This window comes from Rhinolophus hipposideros (assembly GCF_964194185.1).
Source record: "Rhinolophus hipposideros genome assembly, chromosome: 18".
Lineage (NCBI taxonomy): Eukaryota > Metazoa > Chordata > Mammalia > Chiroptera > Rhinolophidae > Rhinolophus > Rhinolophus hipposideros.
This window is the reverse complement of record NC_138064.1, coordinates 8,819,233-8,840,449: the sequence shown is the minus strand read 5'-3', so window position 1 is coordinate 8,840,449 and position 21,217 is coordinate 8,819,233. Positions and strand designations below refer to the sequence as shown.

General features: G+C 38.5%; 2 protein-coding genes across 2 annotated transcripts in view; both read right to left on the bottom strand.

Annotated features, from left to right (window-relative positions):
* DPY19L2 (dpy-19 like 2) overlaps window positions 1-1,884 on the bottom strand; it is a gene marked incomplete at its 5' end in the record, with an annotated part of 61,825 nt that extends 59,941 nt beyond the window's left edge. Inside the window, one exon of the mRNA XM_081079317.1 lies at window positions 1,512-1,884. Coding sequence (XP_080935443.1) covers window positions 1,512-1,884 — 373 coding nt within the window. The remainder of the gene's footprint in view (window positions 1-1,511) is intronic.
* Window positions 1,885-9,496: 7,612 nt separating this feature from the next.
* TBX20 (T-box transcription factor 20) overlaps window positions 9,497-21,217 on the bottom strand; it is a 53,638-nt gene continuing 41,917 nt past the window's right edge. Inside the window, exons 7-8 of the mRNA XM_081079642.1 lie at window positions 15,545-15,657; window positions 9,497-14,329 (exon numbers count right to left, since the gene is read on the bottom strand). Of these exons, the coding sequence (XP_080935768.1) occupies window positions 13,989-14,329; window positions 15,545-15,657 (454 nt within the window). The 3' untranslated portion in view covers window positions 9,497-13,988. The remainder of the gene's footprint in view (window positions 14,330-15,544; window positions 15,658-21,217) is intronic.

Below are 21,217 nucleotides of genomic sequence, written 5' to 3'. Positions count from 1 at the left end.
AGATATCCTGCTCAATCCACCTAGCTTTCCAAAAATCCTCAACATAATCTCGTCTCTCACTCCCACCCCTTAACCCACATTCCACACTTGATAAAATGATAAGACGCCATAATACCAACATCCTAAATGCAGGAGGTGTTTATCACACCCCCTTCCAGAGTCCTGATCAAAAGCATGTCTCCTGGACTCCTGTATCCTTGTTTATCAGCCTCATCTCTGAAAGTGACCAAGCCTTGTATTTGACTGAAACAAAGATCGTTTGACATAAGGATCCAAACTTCTCTTATAATCTACTCCAATGTTTCTCCATACAGTAATCCTTGCTTTTCTCCTCCCTACCAGAACAGGAATTCTCTCTCCTTTTCCACGGTTAGCTTCTCAAATTAGTGTCTTTAATTCCACCCTTCACAACTATTTCAAGACTTGGTTCCATTCTCTCTCTTGGAAACCTCAATCTTACCCTCTCCCACTGATCCTTCCCTTCAGCCTTTACTTCTTCAAGACCCTGAAACACTTTCCTTGATCTAACAGCCCTTCAAACTACTAAATATTCTCTCTGGCCTCCACCCATTTGCTGACAAGATTCTTAGCGAACTTCTTTCTTCTAAGTTCCTATGATTCTTTTAAAACACCAACAACCTTCTGGTTATCAACACCAATGACTAATTTTTTCAACCTCTCTGTAACATTTGACCAGATTCTTGGATTTCTTCCTCTGTTATCTACCATCACACCACCTCTCCCAGTTCTTCTATTTTTCTGACCACTCTGGTTTTATACGCTTACCTGGCTTTTCCTTTTCTTCTCGTCTCTTAAAACTAAAGTTTTCCCAAGTATCTTTACTTTGCCCACGTTTCTCTCTTGGGAATCTCTCCCAAAGTTATGCACTTCTTTCTACGTGGGTAATTCCCAAATCTATAATCCGCATTCCTGAACTTTCTGTTCTTTCTTACTTCCTCTCTCCATTCTCTCTCCTTCTACCTCACCACCTACCCAGGCCTCTCAATATGTTTCTCTCAACTCTAACCTCATCCTCTCTTCTCCATTCCTACTGTGTTGTTAAGCTTGTTAAGACCACCTGGATTGATGAAAGTAAATGGGCAGCAACAGGAGGCAAAGTGTTGTCTAATTGGACTCTATTTCCACTATTAAAGAATCTAACTAATGATAAAAATCAACACTTCATTTTGCTTTACTTAAGGTGCAGGGGAACAGAACGTCTCCCATTCAAGAGCCAACCTATCATTTCCACAACCCGTGATAAAGGGACGCCCTGATGAAAATGACATTTTGTTGGTTGTATACAGGTGATCACCACGCCCGAAAATCCTGGAAAATGTTTTAAAACAAGTACTAAGGGGGCTGGGAATTCTTGTCAGCGATTTTCCAGAGCTTGGACCTTGTCATTATACCGCTTGGCTTGCTTGTTAACCTCAAGGCGCACCCAAACCACTTCAAACCCAAGGCTCGGAGGGTCGTGGGAAGTCCTCTCTCCGGCCTGTTCTGCTCACCTATGCAGATGGTTGCCCTGCCCGAGAACTGACGTCTCATATGCACCTTGTTGAGGAGCTGCTCCAGGTAACAGCTGAGGACTTGGAAGCGGCGGAGAAAAAGGGCCTTTGTGACCATTTCCATTTGCATGCACTTCTGAGTGTTCAGGTTTCGGGTCCTCCGCGGCGAGTAGGGTCGTGCGCCCCCGGGCAGGTTCCTGCGGCCTAAGGGCAACGGCAGCTCCGACTTTTCCACTTCCCCCTGCGGCTCCTCCTCCATCTCCGGCTCCCCGGCTCCAGTAATTCGGCGCCGCCGCCTACACTGCACGGGGCCGGAAGAGTGCGACGGCTGTGAAGCCGCTTCTTTGAGCTTATTCCTCGTTGGTCCGACCATTTTCTCATAGTCCCTGTTCGGATGGAGCTGGCTCTCTCTCCGGCGCGGGCCCAGCCGAGTAGGGCGAGGTCCGCAAGGGCTCGCAGCCTCAACGACTCATCCCCGCCGCCGTTGCGGGGCCCCCGGTCGTCAAGGCGACCGCGAAACCCGGAGGGGGGGCGCGAAGTGCGCAGCTCCGCGTGCGCAGCCCGTGCACCGCCGACGTGCATCCTCCCGCGCGCAGTCCCCCCCACGCGCATCCTCCCGCGCGCAGGCCCCCCACGCGCAGCCACCCCCCTCCCCTCCCCGCGCTCAGCCCCTGAACACCGCCCCACGCGCGTCCTCCCGCGCGCATCCTCCCGCGCGCAGCCCCCCCACGCGCATCCTCCCGCGCGCAGCCACCCCCCTCCCCTCCCCGCGCTCAGCCCCTGAACACCGCCCCACGCGCGTCCTCCCGCGCGCATCCTCCCGCGCGCAGCCCCCCCACGCGCATCCTCCCGCGCGCAGCCCCCCCACGCGCGTCCTCCCGCGCGCAGCCCGTGCGCGCCGCCCCACGCGCATCCTCCCAAGTGCTCTGTTCCACGCACCGCTTCGAGTTACAACCCTGCTGGTGGCCAAGTCTGGAGAACGATCTGAGATTTAATTTCTTTCTTCCAGTTGTTATTTTTACCAAGAGGTTACCGGTCTCGAGGTTCTGAAAGGGGAAGGAGATCTTGGTTGAAAGAAATAACCAGAGAGAGCGCGGGAAGGCCGTGAGCGCCCGTGGTGCGCATGGGACGTGAGGAACGTCTGTCCTCACCTACGAACACGTTGCACGGGCCCTCAGTGTCCGTCTTCTACGCCGAGGGAATGCCCGAGGCCACGGGCAGCACGTGGCAAACTGGCGTGAACCCAACCCCGGGAAGCTGTATCCCAACCCGCGTGCTCGGGATTCCGCAGCCCTAGAGGCGATCTGTTCCGAGCGCGCGCCTTCCTACACCAGGACCGTCCGCGAGGGGCGCTCTAACCCCTCAGTCACTACCCTGGAGGGGGCAGCGGCTGTCGGAGATGGACGGGGGCCACTTGACCTTTTCCCTGTCCTTCTGCACGGGCCAGACCGCCGACCCCACTTCACCTCCCACCTGTTTAAGGACGGTTCGGATCGAAGTTCCTTATGCCCTTCTCCGTCTAATCTAGGGCTCATTTTGGTCTCAAAAATGTTCATGGCTCCCTTAGCCCATAAATAAAATGTAAACTCCTTGGCTCGCTCATCAGTGTCTTCAATAATCTGCCCCAATCTGCTTTTTAATTCCGAGTGAGGTCCGCAGTATGAGACTCCATCAACTTTACCATTACTCAAACTAAAAAGACTCAAAATGAATCAGGTGGATTTTCACCTTTTGTCTACATTAAATAAAACATCTAGTTTTGGAGGTGTTTTTTTTTCTTTAATCTTTCGATTTCCTCGGTTATTACTGGTCTACTTACATTGTCTACTTCTGCGCTCAATTTGGGAAATTCGTATTTTCCCACAGACATTTCAAGTCAGTTGAATTACACACCCTAATTTACCTGAAATTAATATGGCCATCTATGCTTTTTTTTAAATTAGTGTTTGCCCAGTGAATTTGTTCATCCTTCAACTCTCTGATTTTAATAGATTTGTGTATTTTAAGCTGAATTTTGTTGAATATTTTAAAAGATCATCTGAGAGTCCTAGTTAATAGATTCTTCATTTAGGTGATTTTATAAATTTTATGTCTTTGTTTTTCACAAGGAGTGGGTATTTTCGTGGGATATAAGGAGTGGCTGCTACTTGGTCAGATGAAATTTTCAGTGACATTTTCTTGTGCATCTCTGAACTGAATTTTCTGATTTTGATTTTCCTTCCATCTGTTTTGCTTATTTCCTGTTTCCCTTTTTGGTCAATTTCTTTGTTTGTTTCCTGGAGTTTCCCATTGCTTTTTGGATCACTAAATGTCCTAACAGAATTGAAGTATATTCTTACCTTTGGTCTAACCATGGAAAGTACAAATCTTGTCATTTTTACCACTTAAAAAATATTTTATAAGAATGTTCATTGTACTATCAGTTATATCAGTTAAAATTAGAAATAATATATATTCTCACAGAATATATATATAAAGTATATATAATATATATAAAGTATTTATATAATATATAAAGAATATATATTCTTCTTTAAAATGAAGATGACTCATGATTTAGCAAATTATTTCTCAGAGATTTGGAATGCAGTCATCTGTATCTAAAACTCACCTGTTTTCTTTTTTTGTCTTTTAGTAAAGCAACTGGTAATTTTTGCAAAAAATGCAATGAAACTATATAACCAGCAGATGGCAATAATGACTTGTAAATGATAAAATTTTAGGTAGTTTCAAAATTCACTTTTTAAAAAGAAAAAAATCACTGTTCTTATAATAAATCAGTTTACTAAATATGAAATTTAAGGAAATTCCAAATGTAACCCAACATAAAAATAATTACATTGCATATTTCATATATCAAAATGATTAAGATATTCATTATGGCCAATGTTTGGTTTTCCATTTAATACAGTAATGACTTTTTTTAATTGATTCAGATAACTTTTTAATCAAATTTAAATGTTTTAACTTTGCACAAATACATAGATATAAATTTTAGTGAATAGCTCTGTGACATCTATGTCTAGCTTGCTTATATGGACTGGGAAAGACAGAGGTAATTCAGTGAATATCATTTTGAAAATTTAAAATTTCCCACCTATAATTTGATAATTTAAAATACTAATTTCACTTTAACTTATACTCTCTTGCATGAAAAAGAGGTTTTGATTTGTGTTGTTTCATAGTTTTCATAGTTTCTTACACATTAAAGTCAGTTTTGCCCTGTTGTGGTGTTGGAATTGCCATCAAAGTGTTTATCTCTAGTCTATCATCATTAGTTAATCCCAAAGTTGGTAACAAAATTTTCAGTCTTATAATTTTGTTAGCTAAAATTGAACCACGTATCCAATATTATTTTAGAGCAATTTTATTTAGCAATATTTTTCATTTCAATTAAGACATTTTAAAAAGACAAACCAAATGGGATTCATTTGTTATACTGTTGCAAGACTTCCTATAAATTCACACAGATGAAAAAAAAGTTTTTTGGTTATTCACATATCGCTATTTTTGTCTCAAAAAAAAATAGGATAACCACAGGTATGTACTTCTTGGTAGGTATTTATTTTCTAAACTCATAGACACAGACAGTAATTTAGTGGTTACCAGAGGGTAAGGGGGTGGGGGTGGGTGATAAGGGTAAGGGGGATCAAATATATGGTGATGGAAGGAGAACTGACTCTGGGTGGTGAACACACAATGGGATTTATAGATGATATAATACAGAATTGTACACCTGAAATCTTTGTAAATTTACTAACAATTGTCACCCCAATAAATCTAATAAAAAAAAAAAGATCCTTTCAAATTCCTCTTCAGCAAGTTACCTCCACTAAAAGAAATGTCTTTGCAAGTATATATTATATAAAACTACTGCTGCTGCAGAAGGGTACTCAGTAATCATTCTTAAATGACTTCACCAATATACACAAAACCACATGTGTGATATATATATATACATATACCACACCCCAAAAATCCACTTTTCCATGAACCCAGTGATGATAGTTCCATGTACAAACTCCAACATATTGAGATTATTTTTATTTACCGTTAAAGTAGCTAACAAGAATTAATTACTACATTCAATACTAATAAGCAGAAGTCTTAGAACATATTAAAGAATGAATTACAGAACACATGGGCAGATTAAGTGCAAAACATAACAAACACAGCAATGATACCTTAGGGCATCTGTGTGCTCTCTTTTACATCACAGCCCCGACCTGGCTTCCCCTGGGTCCCTGGACGCTCTTCTCTGGTTCCTCCTTGACTCTTCTTGTTGTGCAGCCTCTAAGTGCCGTGGGCTTCATTGTTCCTATTTTCTAATTACTTTTATCCTCTAGCCGCCCCAATGGCAACTAAAGTCTAAGGGGGAGGGGAAGAATTTCCTAAATAAGTAATCAGTGTTTACATTGAGTCCACCGGACTTTTGCTTAGGCAGCCGTGTCCTGCTTCCACGTGGATGTTGACCCATCCCCAAAAGATAAATGTGGAGCTTTACCATTCTTTTCTTGTCTACAATCTGTTGAAACTCTTCTTGAGACACCAGTGACAATTTATAATCCATTGGGTGAAAATTTGTTGAATTATGTAGTTTTTATGTTTCTTAATTAAAGCCACATGTCTGGGTTCAGAAAAGGCAAAATAGACTTTTGTGTTTTTAGTTCTGAGAATTTAGAAATATGTGTCTGAAGGGTTAGTGCAGTGTCTTAGTTATGAGGACGGACAGGATTTGAATCCTGGTTTTCTCACTTGCCGTAGGTCACTTACTCTCTCAAGCCTCAGTTTTCTCATACTTCACATGGGACTAATAATAGCTCCTACCTCGTAGAGTTGTTACAAAGATTAAGTAAAATAATGTACATAAAGTACATTTTTATAAAAGGTAACAAGAATTACTATGTCAAGGCTCAAGATGGAGAAGGATTATTTATATTATCTTTTTCTTTCCCCGGGAGTCCAAAGAACCAGCTACAGTTCTTCCTGGGGGAAACAAGGGAGGATAAAAATAAACTAATATAACTTGAGAGCATAAAGCTGCACAACGCCATCAAATAGGCAGCATTATCTTCTTTGCAGATAAAAATGAAGCAGGAAGAAGATTCTAGACTCCTCACTTTTAACTCACAAGTGCACAAGATTTACTCCCCTTCCCCGGAAGTCCTCAAAGTTGACAAGTTGGGCCCTAAAGAATGGAAATAAAAGATTCGCTGGATTGTTTTGTTTCCCTTCACATTTTAAAATAACAGCTCCAGGGAGATATAATTCACATATCATAACATGCATTCTTTTACGTATAGGATTCAGTGACTTTAGTGTATTCACAACGTTGTGCAACCATCACCATTATCTATTTCCACATTCCAATAGGTGTGTGGTGAGCGGTGTCTCATTGTTTTAATTTGCATTTCCCAAATCAACGTGATGTTGAGCATCATGTTTCTTTGCCATCTGTTTATCTTCTTTGGTGAGGTGTCTGTTCAGATAGATCTTTGGCTTCTTCATCAGAGATCAGTTGGCTATATTCACGTGAGTTTATTTTCTGCACTCTCTTTTCCGTTTTGTTGATGTATTTGTCTATTCTTTCCCCACTATCACACTGTCTGCATTACTGTAGCTTTGTAGTAAGTCCTCCAACTCTGTTCTTCTTGAGCGTTGTTGGCTATGCTGGGTCTTTTGTCTTTCTTTCCACATAAACTTTAGAATCAGTTTGTTAATAGCCACAAAACTCATTGGGATGTTGACTGTGATTGTGTTCAACGTCTAGGTTAGGCGGAGAAGAACGGACATCTTGACAATGTTGAATTTACCTTTCCACAAAAACGGAATACCTCTCCATTTATTTAGAGATTCTTTAATTTCTTCCCTCAGAGTTTTATAGTTTTCCTCATATAGACCTTGTACGTATTTAATTTATACCTGAGTGTTTCTTTTCCCTTTTTTTTTTTTGGTGTTATATTTTTAATTTCAAGTTCCCATTGTTCATTGCTGATTTATATGAGTATTTTGTTGTTGTTGCTGTTGCAAGCATGTTCTATTTAAAAAAAAAAGAATAATAAGGAAAAAAGTACTTTAAAAGTCTATGCAAACTGAACAGATGAGCCCAGCTGTACTGCAAATGAATAACATAACCATGCAGAACAAAAAGGAGCTAACTGCAAAACATGTCCTTTAACGATGTACCTTTAGTTGGTGGTGGGGGGTGGACAACGGCAAACAAATCCTGAACTCTTTGTAGAGGATCTGTTTATTGTAGTTGTATGAGTGAAGCAATATGAAATTAGTTGGGGTATGGTAGAAATGAATAAAGAATGTGATGTTATTGGGAGCGAGGATTCTCACTGAGGAAGGAGACAGATACAGATATGGAATTCGGCAAACCAAGGAATAAAGGACCCTAGGGGGGTATTAGAACTGGAGCTATCAGCACACACCCATAGTTTCTAATACATTTTATACACACACACATATTTGAATGCATGTGCTTGTATGCACGTGTTCCTGTCCGCTGAAAGGGCCTAGAAGCAAACATATCCCAACCAATGTATCTGACACCCAGATCTTGGTTTCTAACACAGTTTCCCAACTAAAAGGAATCTGGGCCCCTTGTAGAAATGGCTGGTTCCAGGGCTGGCGTAGGAAAGATGCAAGAGGAGCCTGGAACAACGTGTTACACCAGAAATTGAAGAACTGCTAAAAAATAAATCGGGGCATCTCAAAAGAACACAGGAGCCAGCTGAAGGAACTCCCAATGACCAAATCTGGGATGATTTGCTCATCAAGATTACTAAGGATAGTAATTATAAACCAATGAAAAATAGGAATTCTTTTGCCATGAAAGACAAAGAAAGGCTGAGGGGCTGTATCAGATTAAAGGAGACTAAAGAAACATTACAACTAAATGCAGTATGTTATCCAAAATGGGGTCTGTACTGATGGAAAAAGTATGCTACAAAGGACATCACTTGAATCATTTGACAAAATTGGAGTACAGATGGTAGATCACAGTATTGTACCATTGTTAAATTTCCTGAAGTTGCTAACTCTGCTGTGACTATTTCAGAGAATCTTCTTGGTTTCAGGAAATACACTTTGAATCACTTAGGGGTAATAAGGCATGATATATGAAACTAACTCTCAAATGGTTCAGAAAAACAATGTGTATAACGTGTGTGCATGCACTACTCAGTGTGAATGCAAATGATAAATCAAATGGGTCAAAAAGTTAACAATTGGGGAATCTGGATAAAGGGCATACAGGTTTCTTTATACTGTTCTTGCAATTTTTCTGTAAGCTGAGAATCATTCCAAATAAAAGATTTTTAAAAGGTTGGCGTTTGGCATGCACAAAAAATTAAGGATAATAAAGCAGACTTCTGAAAGCAGAAAGTATGATAACGTCAAATATTCTGAAGGACTGTCATGTGGAAGAAGGATTAAGACTTTGAATTTGGCTAATCTTATTTTGTGTCAGCCTGCTCTGTATAATGTTGATACAGCACATCTAAGAGCTCATGAGTGGAAAGAGAAGTAGGAGTTTTCAGCTTTATGGCGACTTTAGTATCAGTCCAGAGAAGTCCCGCCATTCTAAGGGTTCATCAGGTAAACAAGTGAAGGCGACTGGGAGTAGGAAAATGGGGACTAATGGAGACTTGAGAGCAATGTCTCCTCCATAGGCTTTCAAATGTAATTAAAAACAAAACCAGAACTCTCTGTTGTAATCCAGTGGCCAGTGTCTGGCCGGGAGGTGGCCAGTTGGGACCCCTGATCTTACCGGATCCTCTTTTATTCTTCTCAGGTGAGGAAACAGGTACCAAAAGTCACGAAGCAAAGTATGTCAGACAATGAAAGGTGTAAATGTGTGTGTGTGTGTGCGTATATATATATATGGAGGTATATATATATATTATATATATATATATATATATATCAAAACCACACCATATTTAATGAAAGAAATGAATGTCCACACATTTGTACTTCTGTACAATTTTGGGTAATATATAATTTTAAGCTGTTTACAAATAACATGTAATGCTTCAAATATTACATAGTGTTGATAATACATTTCTAGCAGAAATAAATATATTGCACTTAAAAAGAACTTCGTTAGATGTTACTTCATAGTCATAGGCTTATAACTTCTTTTTTCATAAAACATTTCCCATGCCCTGCCCCCAGCCCCCAACACACACACTTCATTACAGTGACTGTTCTCACACAATTCGTTAAGCAAATGAACACAGCAAACAATAGAACTGTGATAGAGTCTACTAAAGAGGCTAATCCAATTTTTTCCCCTAGGAAATCCAAGACCGTCTTTAAGGTTTCTGAAACTAAGGGAAAAACAACAACTAACTGCAGTATTTTAATGTACCAGAAGTAAAATACAACAAAGTGTATTTTTTGTCCAGATGTATTATTTCATCAAAATGTTTTTATTTTCTTATCATCAAGGGAGGGGATTGGAATTATTTAAGGGATGGACAGAGAAAGAATAGCCAGGAAAACCATTATGGATTATTTGCCTGTCAAACATTTATAAGTGAACCTTTGCATATTTAAGTACGCTGAAGAAATATAAGTATTGGAATATTTTATAATTGGCATGGAATGAATAGCATGAAGAAAGGATGTTGGGTTTCCTAATGTTTTAAGAGTTTGTAACCTTCTCTTTGCTTGTTTGCATAAAATCCTTGAATTCTGAAATATAAAAACGTATAAAATCCATCCTCCACCCAAGTGCGGCTCTCTAAAGGGGCCAGCTGAAAATCTTTTCTGTCTGATGCTTTATTTCTGTCTATGCAGTCTAGATTTAGGGGATAATTGTTTAACTTGTAATAGTTATCAAGTCCATACATGTTTAATAATGACAACAGTTTTGCTTACATAGTCAATTTACAGATTGAGTAAAAATATTGTTTTCCTTACAACATGTGACCCTGTACATTACATACCTGAATTTTTGAACTTCAGTTCTTGAGTCATGGCTAAGCTTGACTGCATATTTAATGGACCGGTAAAGTCACTTTATCCACTTTCTTTGAGGCTTATTTTCCCCAATATAATTCAGCTTAAATATAAGCAGGACAGCCTGAAAAGTTAACGTGAAATTCAGAGTTGGCGTAACTATCCCAACATCTTGCTGGAAAAGTTATAGGCAATATGGGATGAGGAAGCTCTATGAGAATACTTATTTCTTGGGCTTTTAGAGGGTTTCCTTTTTCTTTTTTGGGTGGGTGGGATGTTGTTGCTGAAGAAGAGCAACGACAGAGACTTGGGTAAGCGTGGAGGAGGAGAGATCTTGGAATTCCCCGGAGAGCAGTGTGACTTCTCTATCAGAGCCCCACACAGGGGTTTTGCTAGAGGATGACTCATCATCAGGAAGCTTCTTAATCGTCCCTACTCTGTGCCCACCTACTAGGAATGGTGGGAAACCTTCCAGACAGCATGCCATTGTAAACTCAAAAGAACCAGCAATGCAAGCTGGATATGTTTATCTCTACACGGCTAAAGGTGGGGAGAGGAAGGGGAAAGATTTACTAAGTAAAAGAAATAACTGAGCTTACTCAGAATTGTTGGTAAATGTTATGAAAACAAATCACATCTGCAGACCCCACTAAGTTTTGAATTAATTCCTTCGAGTTAGGTAAAGTTCTGGCAGGGCCTCTTTTCAGCAGCCATGCTTTTTGACGGTGTAATATACATGGAGGGCAAACCCTGTATTTATTCCAAATATACTATAACTCATGCTCTTTATTATTCAATTGGCTTTCCCTCTAATTACCTAGTTCTTGCTATTACGTTTGGTAAAAATAGACTTCAGAGTTTTCAATCTTAGATGCCCAAGAAGTTAAGTAAGAATCAACAACCAGAATAGCTCATAAAGACCCAGTTTAGATAAAATTTCTACCCCTGGATCTCATGGCTAGAGTGATTCTGATCAGACTGAGCTCCATTTCACTTGTGCTTTTTCTTTCTTATTCAAATAAAACCAAATACTTAAAAAATGCATCCAATTTGGAATTTCAGGTGTGATTTTTCCAATAGCATGCTTTCATATCTTAGTCTTTCTCTAAGCACTCTACTTAATTTTATTCTCCGATTGCTTGATTACAAAACAAAGTTATTAAGTCAAGAGATACTGGTGTAAAACCATATTTAACAAAACATACAACCCTACTCTGACACACACCGATTGGGAAAAATATCAAAATAGCATTAAAACGATGTATTCATTCATATTGAAAAGAAAATTCAGGTCCGATTTACTTCAGTAGACCAATAATTTACCACGATATAGAGTAGCATCATGTAAAGTAGCATTGACTTTTGTTGTTCCTGCTTTAAGCAGCAGTACTCTGTATTAAAAGGAGCACTTGCAACAGGCCAACTAGTAAATATTAAATCCCTATCCTAAGCTCTGTGGCTACTTAAGCATTACTCATAACTGTTTGTTTGTTTTTTAAGGAAATGCACATCAGTCCTGTGTTTGAAAACAAACTACCTGTGTATGCAATAGCATAACATGCCAGAAGCTATAAATTAGCCTAGGTGTCTGCCATAGGACTTTGAGATGCCTGCTTAACACAGCCCATGCTTCTCCATACGTAAACTTAGGGATGCAGTGGAGAAAGGCAATTACCGAGTCCAACAGCGGCGTCACATAGACAGGCTATGCTATTTTACCTTGTTCCATGAGCTGGAAATGCCCAAGAAAGGCATTTGATATGGAAAAACCTAACATTAAACCAACCAAATAAAATCGCAGGGTAGTCTGATGTGATAAGTATATTGCATCTGCTCCCAAATACATCTCTACGCTCAGCAGCAATATATCCCATCTCTTTACAGATTCAATACTTTTGCAATCAGAGTAAAATGAATGTTACATACAAAATTGAAATTAAAATAGAGTTTGGGGAAGCTTTGTGAAGAAGACAGGTTATATTCTTAGCTAGAATGCATTATATCTAAAGTCAAAGAAGTATCAACTTCATTAAATTTGTTATAGGGAAATGAACTATTGCAAAATACCAAACGTACGACCCTGACCATAAATGTTTAGATATATGCTGCCCCAAAATAATATAGAGATTATATATATATAACTAAAATATAATTAATTGCTATACAACACTAAAGGACGGCTTCAAAAGACAGCAAGAGCTGAAAATAAAGTAGATAAATGTTTTAGATTTACTTATAAGCACTGTTAATGTTTCAGTCATTGAATTAAAATGTCATTTCGTACAACAGGCTAGGAAAATGGCGAAGGAGTCACTGAACGTAACAGTAAGAAAAAAAGGATGATTCAGATACATGGAAATATACTCATCATGAGGATAGGTTAAATGGCTATACAGGCGTTTAGAACGTCCGTTCACAAAGTCTTGTCAATCAGCAGTGGTAGCTAATCTAGCAACAAAGCAGATTTACCGAAAATGAGAATTGGGCCCAGTGCATTTTTAACATCCATAAGGTCTCCCAAAGCTGAAGTAAAAATGAAGGGACCCTTGGCACCCATGGCAGAGAAATTCCTTTCAGAAGAGGGCAGAGGGCAGCCATCTTTTTATTGCAGCTGTAAGTGAAAGGAAGCTTCACATGTTATCATGTAGAGGCTTTAGAGTGTTCCCCAGTGAATAATAGTGTATTTAGAATGCAGCCCAGGGAAATAAACCCTCAGGTTTACAATGTAACACAGAGAGTCTCTTGCTTCAAAATTGTAAATAGAAGATTTCCCTTACATCAATGGCTAGTGATTGCAAGAAAGAGAAATAGGAAGAAAGGAGATTAGACTGAGAAAGAGCTTGTCGGGTACTAGCCAGTCAGTATTACAAAAAGAACATTGTGAAGTCATAACCACTATTCATCCACAAAATAGGATGCATTAGCACTCAGCTCCTTCCCCAGCAAACTGACACAAAGGAAAAGTAAGCATGCTTAAGCTACAGCAGTACAACTATTTTGCTATTGGCTCTCATTTTCTACAGGGAGAAATGGACTTCAGTTAGTCATTATGCATTATGGTTGTTATGTTACATAGTATTGCCTCTTTGAAGATTCTTCTAACCTGTGGAAAGCAGAAAGAAAACCTATACACGTTGATTTTATACATTACTGCATTGACACAGCGTTCTGAACCACTAGGAATAACGCACTTTGATTCATCTGTCTTGTATTATTAAACTTTCTGGGTACGTTGATACCCTTTTAAGTTGCAGGACCTAGGCTGGCTGAGAAGTTGACACTGATTCTTTCTCAAACCCAAGGGCTACCCTACAACCCCAGATGAATCCTGGTCCATGGTGCATTTCCTCAGCAGTCATGGTGAGTCCAGCTCTCCTCTCAGTAGGTCCCATGTCTCCTGGAGAGCCCCCGCTCTAACACCCCACATCCCATCCACCCAACCCTGCCCAATACTCCATACCCATTTGCACATGGTGGACCTGGAGTCCCCTGTTCTTAGGAGAGTCATACAAATGGTGTCATCACAGCTGAGGAATGGCGCAGTCCCTGGATAGCAGCGTAGGGCCCCTGCTGAAAGTAGTGATGGTACCGGGGCATGTGGAAGGAGGGGAATGTCGGGCCACTCCCCTGCATGGAGCTGGCAATGGCTGAGGGGGTCAGAGGCATCCCAAGTCGGCTGTATGGCGGCAGAGAACCCTGGATGGGGTGAGGAATGGGGGTTGCTATGGACGCTGTGCTGGTACTGAGGGCAGTCAGGGACTGTGGGTGCTGAAAGCCGGGAAAACTGGATGAAGACGATACCCAGGAGCTGAGAGACAAATTATCGGATGTTGTAAACGCTGATCCTGAAAGGAGAAACAACTCATCAGACTGGAAACTGCTTCAATGTGCAAATCACGAATTATATTATCTGCAAGGACTGATTTACTTCAAGAAATAGGTAATAGATCTGAAATTCAAAAAGACAAACATGCCCACCATGAGGGAAGTCTATCTTTCCAGATGAGAAGCTCTGATTTACACCACAGATGGAAGAGAGAATTTACTAAATAGCAAAAGATGGCGTGCTTACGCCCAGACAATGGCCAAAACACTAGGACCCCACGTTATTAACTGATGCACTTTAAAGGAGTTCCAAGAAGCTGATATCTGTGCTAACTGCTGCCCCATACCCGCAAGGAGGGCTGGACATGAGCCGCAACAAAGCTACTTGGTTTCCAAAGCCTTTGGGAGAGCCTACTAGAGTGGTTTTGTTTTGTTTGTTTGTTTGTTTGTTTGTTTCACTTCTATAATTCTTTGTTAAATATCTGACAAGTTACAAAGTAACTTTTCTTACATCGCAGCATCCAGATCTTTAAACAAGAGTTGACATTGAATATTCCAATTGTATAAGTACGAGTAGCTCACTAGGATTTAGTTATAAGAGACGTCCTATGTCTTGATGGATAGGCTATTCCACGTTACGGACATAAAACGATGACAAATGGCTCTCTCTCCATACGATCGTCCCTGTGCCCTCTGGTCTCTCTGTTCTCCCAGATGCAGAGGGCTCCTCCCTGAGCTTTTGTGACAGGAACTTCTTACCACTGGGGCCACTGCCTCTACGTAATGCACTTCACTTTTTAAAAGTCTTTTCAGTTTTAGTCATTGTCTAAATAGACATTCCTGACCTGTGTGGAACAGGTATATTCCCCGATTTTTGGATTACAGAACTGAGGTTCAGAAAGACTAAGGGATTGCCCCCAAAGTCCTACAGCTCTTTGGTTAGTAGATCACGGACAAGTAACTCCTGAGCCCTGAATCAGAGGCTCAGGTCCTTTCACTAAAAAAAAACCAAAACCACAAGAAACGTTCAGGCAGCATAAATCACGTAAAACTCAAAGGCAAAATTATGAACCCCGTAAAATCGGCCTGAGGAACTGTCCCTTCTTGAAGAGGCTCCGGAAATACTTTGTGGGCAGATGTGTAGCCGGAGGACTAGACGTGTCATCTCCTACCTGCTGTCACTGTCCTTTGTGTGCTCACGCCCCCAGCAGCCGCATACCCAGAAGCTGTCTCACCTCGATTTTGTGTTGTCTGAACCTCATCCCCTAGCACGTCTTCTTCTCCTCCGTAGGTTCGGATGGGTGAGCGGGCATAGGAATGCTTTTGAATCAGGCTCTCCACACTTTCCCTACGTTAGAGAACAGTACATCCTGAGTAGTCTAAAAACGTTAAGGACTCAGAGATGGAGAGGGGTCTTAAACGTAATTTGCTAGTCAGTAAAAACATTTTCTCAGCCCAAAGACCATCACTTCCGGGAAACACGACATTCAAAACAGGTACATTTATTCCATCGCAGACTTCTCAGAAATATGACCTCAGGCGTACAAACACAAGCAAACTGGACAGGGTAGGGACAATCCCCTGAAATCCTACAAAATGAGGAACAAAAAAGGTGAACAAGGAGCCATGAAACCTGACCACAGGGATACAGAGTTCAATTAAGTGAAAGGCGAGTGAGTGAATAGTGCAAGGAACTGCAAAGAATCTTCTCACAACTTCATCAGCTAATGAATACAAAACAGATACTCAACTGACGTGAAATGTGTGATTCAACATCTGACAAAATATGGGCATAAAGTTCAAAATATTATTAGTTATAAAAAAGACCCAGTGTTCAACTAGCAAAACTAGTAAATCCATAGAATTTATGACAATATGGGCGTTTAGATGATGGACACTGAGATCCTTGTTGCTTTAAGACTGAAAATTATAGAAAAGCTGTAAAGGACACTTAGACAGTCATTAGTGAATTGAGGTCTCAAAATAAATTAGTCCATTGTCTTTGAAGACGGTCTTCCTCTTGCAACATAGTCTCTAACCTGAAAAGTATGTTAATTTAAAAAAAGGAAAAATGCTGGCATGAGTTTAGCCAAATAATTTCTTTGCCAAAAGTGCAAATTGGTAACAGGTTAGCTTACACAGTACATCTCTGGAATAGCTGTGGCCTAGAGACCAATGTCAAATTGACCAACGCCAAAGGACAAAGAAAGGAACAAAGGAAAATGGTGTTGAATGAAGGACAAGTCAAACACCAGATTTCATATTGAAGGGACAAAGAAAGCAAATAAAAGTTCATAATAACTTTTCAGAATGTAACACAGACTTTACCTGTGAAAAATACTAATTCACAGTGAATTTGGTATTCTAGAAAGCTTGTATACTCAACCTACATGAAAGCATTTTGTCATATTAGATAGCGAGTAAATAAGGACGGAAGGGTATGCCTAAAAGAAATAGTAATTCAAGCAACTATTCGAGTTACATCTTTGTTCCCAAAAGGTTTTTTAAAAATCAGCACACGGTACAACTTCATATAGTCAAAATGACTAGGATCAGGCAAAATCCAGATCTGATGGATGAGCATATAGCTGTTTAAAAAAAAAATGAGACCATTCCATATTTATTGATATGAAATGATTTCCAAGATATAGTAAGTAAATAGCGTATAAAATATGCTACCATTTGTCAATTTGAAAAAGGAATATGTATGTTCACATATGCCTGTATATGCTTAGTATTTCCAGAATGTTCCAGTTTCCAGAACAAGAAACTGCCTAAAATAGGTTGCCTCTGTAGGGTAGAACCAGGGACCTGAGGGATTGGAACAATGATTCCCAAACCTGTTTATATGCTTGAATCACCTGGGGATCCAAAAAAAAAAAAACTATCTTGAGGTATAATTGACATACAGTAAGTGGTACATATTTAAAGTTTACAATTTGATCAGCTTGGGCTTATGTGACTGGTGATACTACCACCACAAGAAAAGTAACAAACATATCTAACACCTCTAAACATTTCCTTATGCCCCTCATACTACCTGGTCCCCAACTCAACAAACTTTCTAAAAGAAACCACTGAAATGATTTCTGCCTCTACAGATTAGTTTGCATTTACCAAAATTTTATAAAAATGAAATCATAACTTACTTATTTTTTATTATCCTGCTTCTTTCATTCAGCACAATTACTTTGCAAGTCATGATGTTGGAACAAATATAAAGACTTTACTCTTCCTTATTCAGGCGAGCAGTCTATTATATGGATACCACAGTTTATTCACTTGCTGATGGACATTTGCCTTGTTTCTAGTTTTTGACTGTTACATATGGAGTCACTATACATATTCCTGTTTACTTTTTAAAAAATGGAAATACGCTTTCACTTCTCTTGGGAAAATGCCTTGGAGTGGAATGATGGGACTGTACAGTAAATTTTTAAGAAATGGCTACACTATTTTCCAAAGCATCTGTACCATTTAGCATTCCCACCGGCAGTGTACAAGAGTTCTAGTTCCGCCGCATTCCTGTCAACACTTAGTATAGTCAATCTTTTTATTTCAGCTATTCTAATATATATCTACTGGTATCTCATCATAGTTTTAATTTGCATTTCCTTAAGGACAAAGATGTCGAGCATATTTTTATGTGCTCATTTGCTTCTATATATCTACTTTGGTAAACTGTTCTGATATTTTGTTCAGTTTTAAAGGTTTTTTTTTATTATTATTGAGTTTTAAGATTTCTTTATATATTTGGAACACTGGTCCTTGTAGGATATCTGATTTACACGTATTTTCTCCTGATCCGTGGCTTTCCCTTTCATTCTCTTAACAGTGTCTTTTAAAAAGAAGTTTTTAATTTTGATGAAGTCCAATTTGTCCATTTGTAATTTTATGGATTGTGTTTTTTGGTGTCATGTCTAAAAATCTTTGCTAACTCAGGACCACAAAAGTTTTCTCTTAAAATTTTGAGAAGTTTTATAGTTTTAGGTTTTTCATTCAGGCCTATGATTTGTCTTCAGTTAATTTTGTGTCTGTTATGGATTGATGTTCATTGTTTTGCTTATAGATATCCAATTATTCCAGCACTATTGGTTGAGATTACCCCTTCTCCACTGAATTATCATTGCATTATTGTCAAGATCAATTGTCCATATGTGTGGGACTACAGCTAGATTCTATATTCTGTTCCATTGATCTATTTGTTGATCTTGACACCAAAATCACACTGTCCTGATTACTGTAGCTACATAAAACGTTTTGAAATTAGATAGTATTAGTACTCCATTTTATTTTTATTTTTCAAAGTTGTTTTGGCTATCCTAGCTCCTTTGCATTTCCATTGGAAATTTAAAATTACTTTGTGAATTTCTACAAAAAAGCCAATAGAATTTTGATCCAAATTGTGTTAAATCTATAGATCAGTTTGTGGAGAATTGGCATCTTAATTAAATTAAGTCTTTCAATCCATGAACCAGTATTTCCCTCCTCTTATTTAAGTCTTCTTTAATTTCTCTCAGCAATGTTTTTGTAGTTTTAAGTGTATACGTCTTACATATCTTTTGCTAGATTTATCCCTAAATATTTCATGTTACAGAAAATATTGCTTTTTAATTTTAATTTCTTATTGTTCATTGCTAGTACATAGAAATAACTTTATTTTTGTATATTAATCTTGTATCCTGTGACATTGCTAAACATCCTTATTTTGGCTGTAGATTTTTCATTTTCTACATGGTAATCAAGATGTCTGTGACCAGAGATGCTTTTACTTCTTTCTTTTCAATCATAAAGACTTTTATTTATTTTTCCTGACTTAATTGCAATGGCTAGAACTATTTGTTCAGTGTCAAGTCAGCCATGGTAAGAGTGGCCTTTCATGATTGGTTCTTTATCTCAGAGAAAGCATTCAATCTCTCGCCCTTAGATATAATATTATCTCCAGGATTTTTTGTAGATGCCCTTTTTCAGACTGAAGAGGTTCTCTTGTATTCCTAGTCTTCTAAGAGCTTTTAAAGTTGAATGTTGTTAAATGCTTTTGCTGTGTCTATTGAGATGATCACACTGTTTTTCTTTTTCAGTTTGTTAATCTAGTCAATTACATTGATTAAATTTCAAATGTTAAACCAACCGTGCATTCCTGAGCTAAACGCTAGCCATGATAAAATGGCTCCAAAATCCTTTTTTGGATTTTATATTTTTAAATTTTTGTTTATAATTTTTCCACTTATAGTCATAAGGGACACTGGTGTATATTTCTCTTTTCTATACTAATGTTTTTTCTAGTTTTAGTATCAAGATAATGCTGATCTCATAGAATTAGTTGGGAAATATTCTCTTCTCTTTAATTTTCTAGAAGATTTTGGGTAGAGTTGTTATTATCTCTTCCTTAAATGTTTGGTAAATTCACCAGTGAAGCTATCTGGGCCTGGAGTTTTCTTTGTGGAAAGGCTTTTAACTACAAATTAAATGCTATCTATTTCTTCTTGAATAAGCTTTGGTAGTTTGTAAGGAATTTGTCCATTTAATCTAAATTGTTGAAATTATAAACATAAGTGTTCATAATATTGCTTTATTACCCTTCCTTTCAGTCTGTGTAAAAGTGTAGTGATATTATTCACTATAGTAATATTATTCCTCTCATTCCTGATAATGGTAATTTGTGTTTCTTTTCCTTTTTTCCTGATCAGTTTAGCTAGAGAACAGTCATTTTTATTAATCTTTTCTTCTTTTCGTCACACTGATTTTCTCTATTGTTTTCTTGTTCTGTATTCCATTGATTTCCACTCTGATATTTATTGTTTCTATTCTCCTACTTACTTTGGGTTTCATTTGCTCTTCTTTTCCTAGTTTCTTGAGATGGAAGCCAAGGTCATTGATTTGACACCTATCTTCATTTCTAAAGTAGGGAGATAGCACTATAAATTTCCCCTAAGTAATGTTTTAGCATCATCCTACGAGTTTTTAGGTTGTATTTTCATTCAGTTAAAAATATTTTCTAATTTCCTTTTTGATATTTTCTTGTTTCATGGGTTATTTAGACATATGTTATTTAGTTCCCAAATATTTGGGAATTTTCTAGTTATCTTCCTGTCATTGATATTTAACATAATTCCACTGTGAACAGATAACATACTTTGTACGATTTGAATGTCTTTAAATTATTGGGACTTGTTTAGTGGCACAGAGTACGGTCTAGCTTAGTAAGTGTTCTATGTGCATTTGAAAGAAAGTATATTCTGCTAGTGTTGGAGTGTTTTATAGATGTCAATTAGTTGAGCTGGTTGATGGTGTTTTTCAAATCTTCTATACATTTATTTATTTTCTGTCTACTTGCTCTATCACTTGAGAGAGGGATACTGAAATCTCTAATTATAATGATCTATTTGTTGTTTCTCTTTGCAGTTCTGTCAGTCTCGCTTCATGTATTTTGGAGCTCTATTATTAGGCACTTAAACATGTGTGATTATATGTTCTCCTGATGAATTAAATTCTTTATTAGTAAGAAATGATCTACTTCATCCTTGATAACATTCTTTGCTCTGAAATCTACTGCAGTTCAATATAGCAACTCCAGTTTTCTTTCAATTAGTGTTAACATGGTATACTTTTTTCCATTGCTTTTCATTCCAACTTGTGTCTTTATACATAAAGTGCATTTCTGCTAGGCAGCATATATTTGGGTTCTGCTTTTTAATCCAAACTGGCAATCTTTGCCTTGTAATTGAGGTATTTAGCGCATTTATATTTAATGTGATTTTTGCTATGATTAGATTGAAGTCAATTATCTTGCTATTTGTCTCACATATTCTTTACCCTTTTCCTCCTTTTTGCTTTCTTTTGCATTCATTATTTTTTATGATTCCATTTCAGCTTCTTTGTTGGTTTACTAGATATAACTTTCTTTT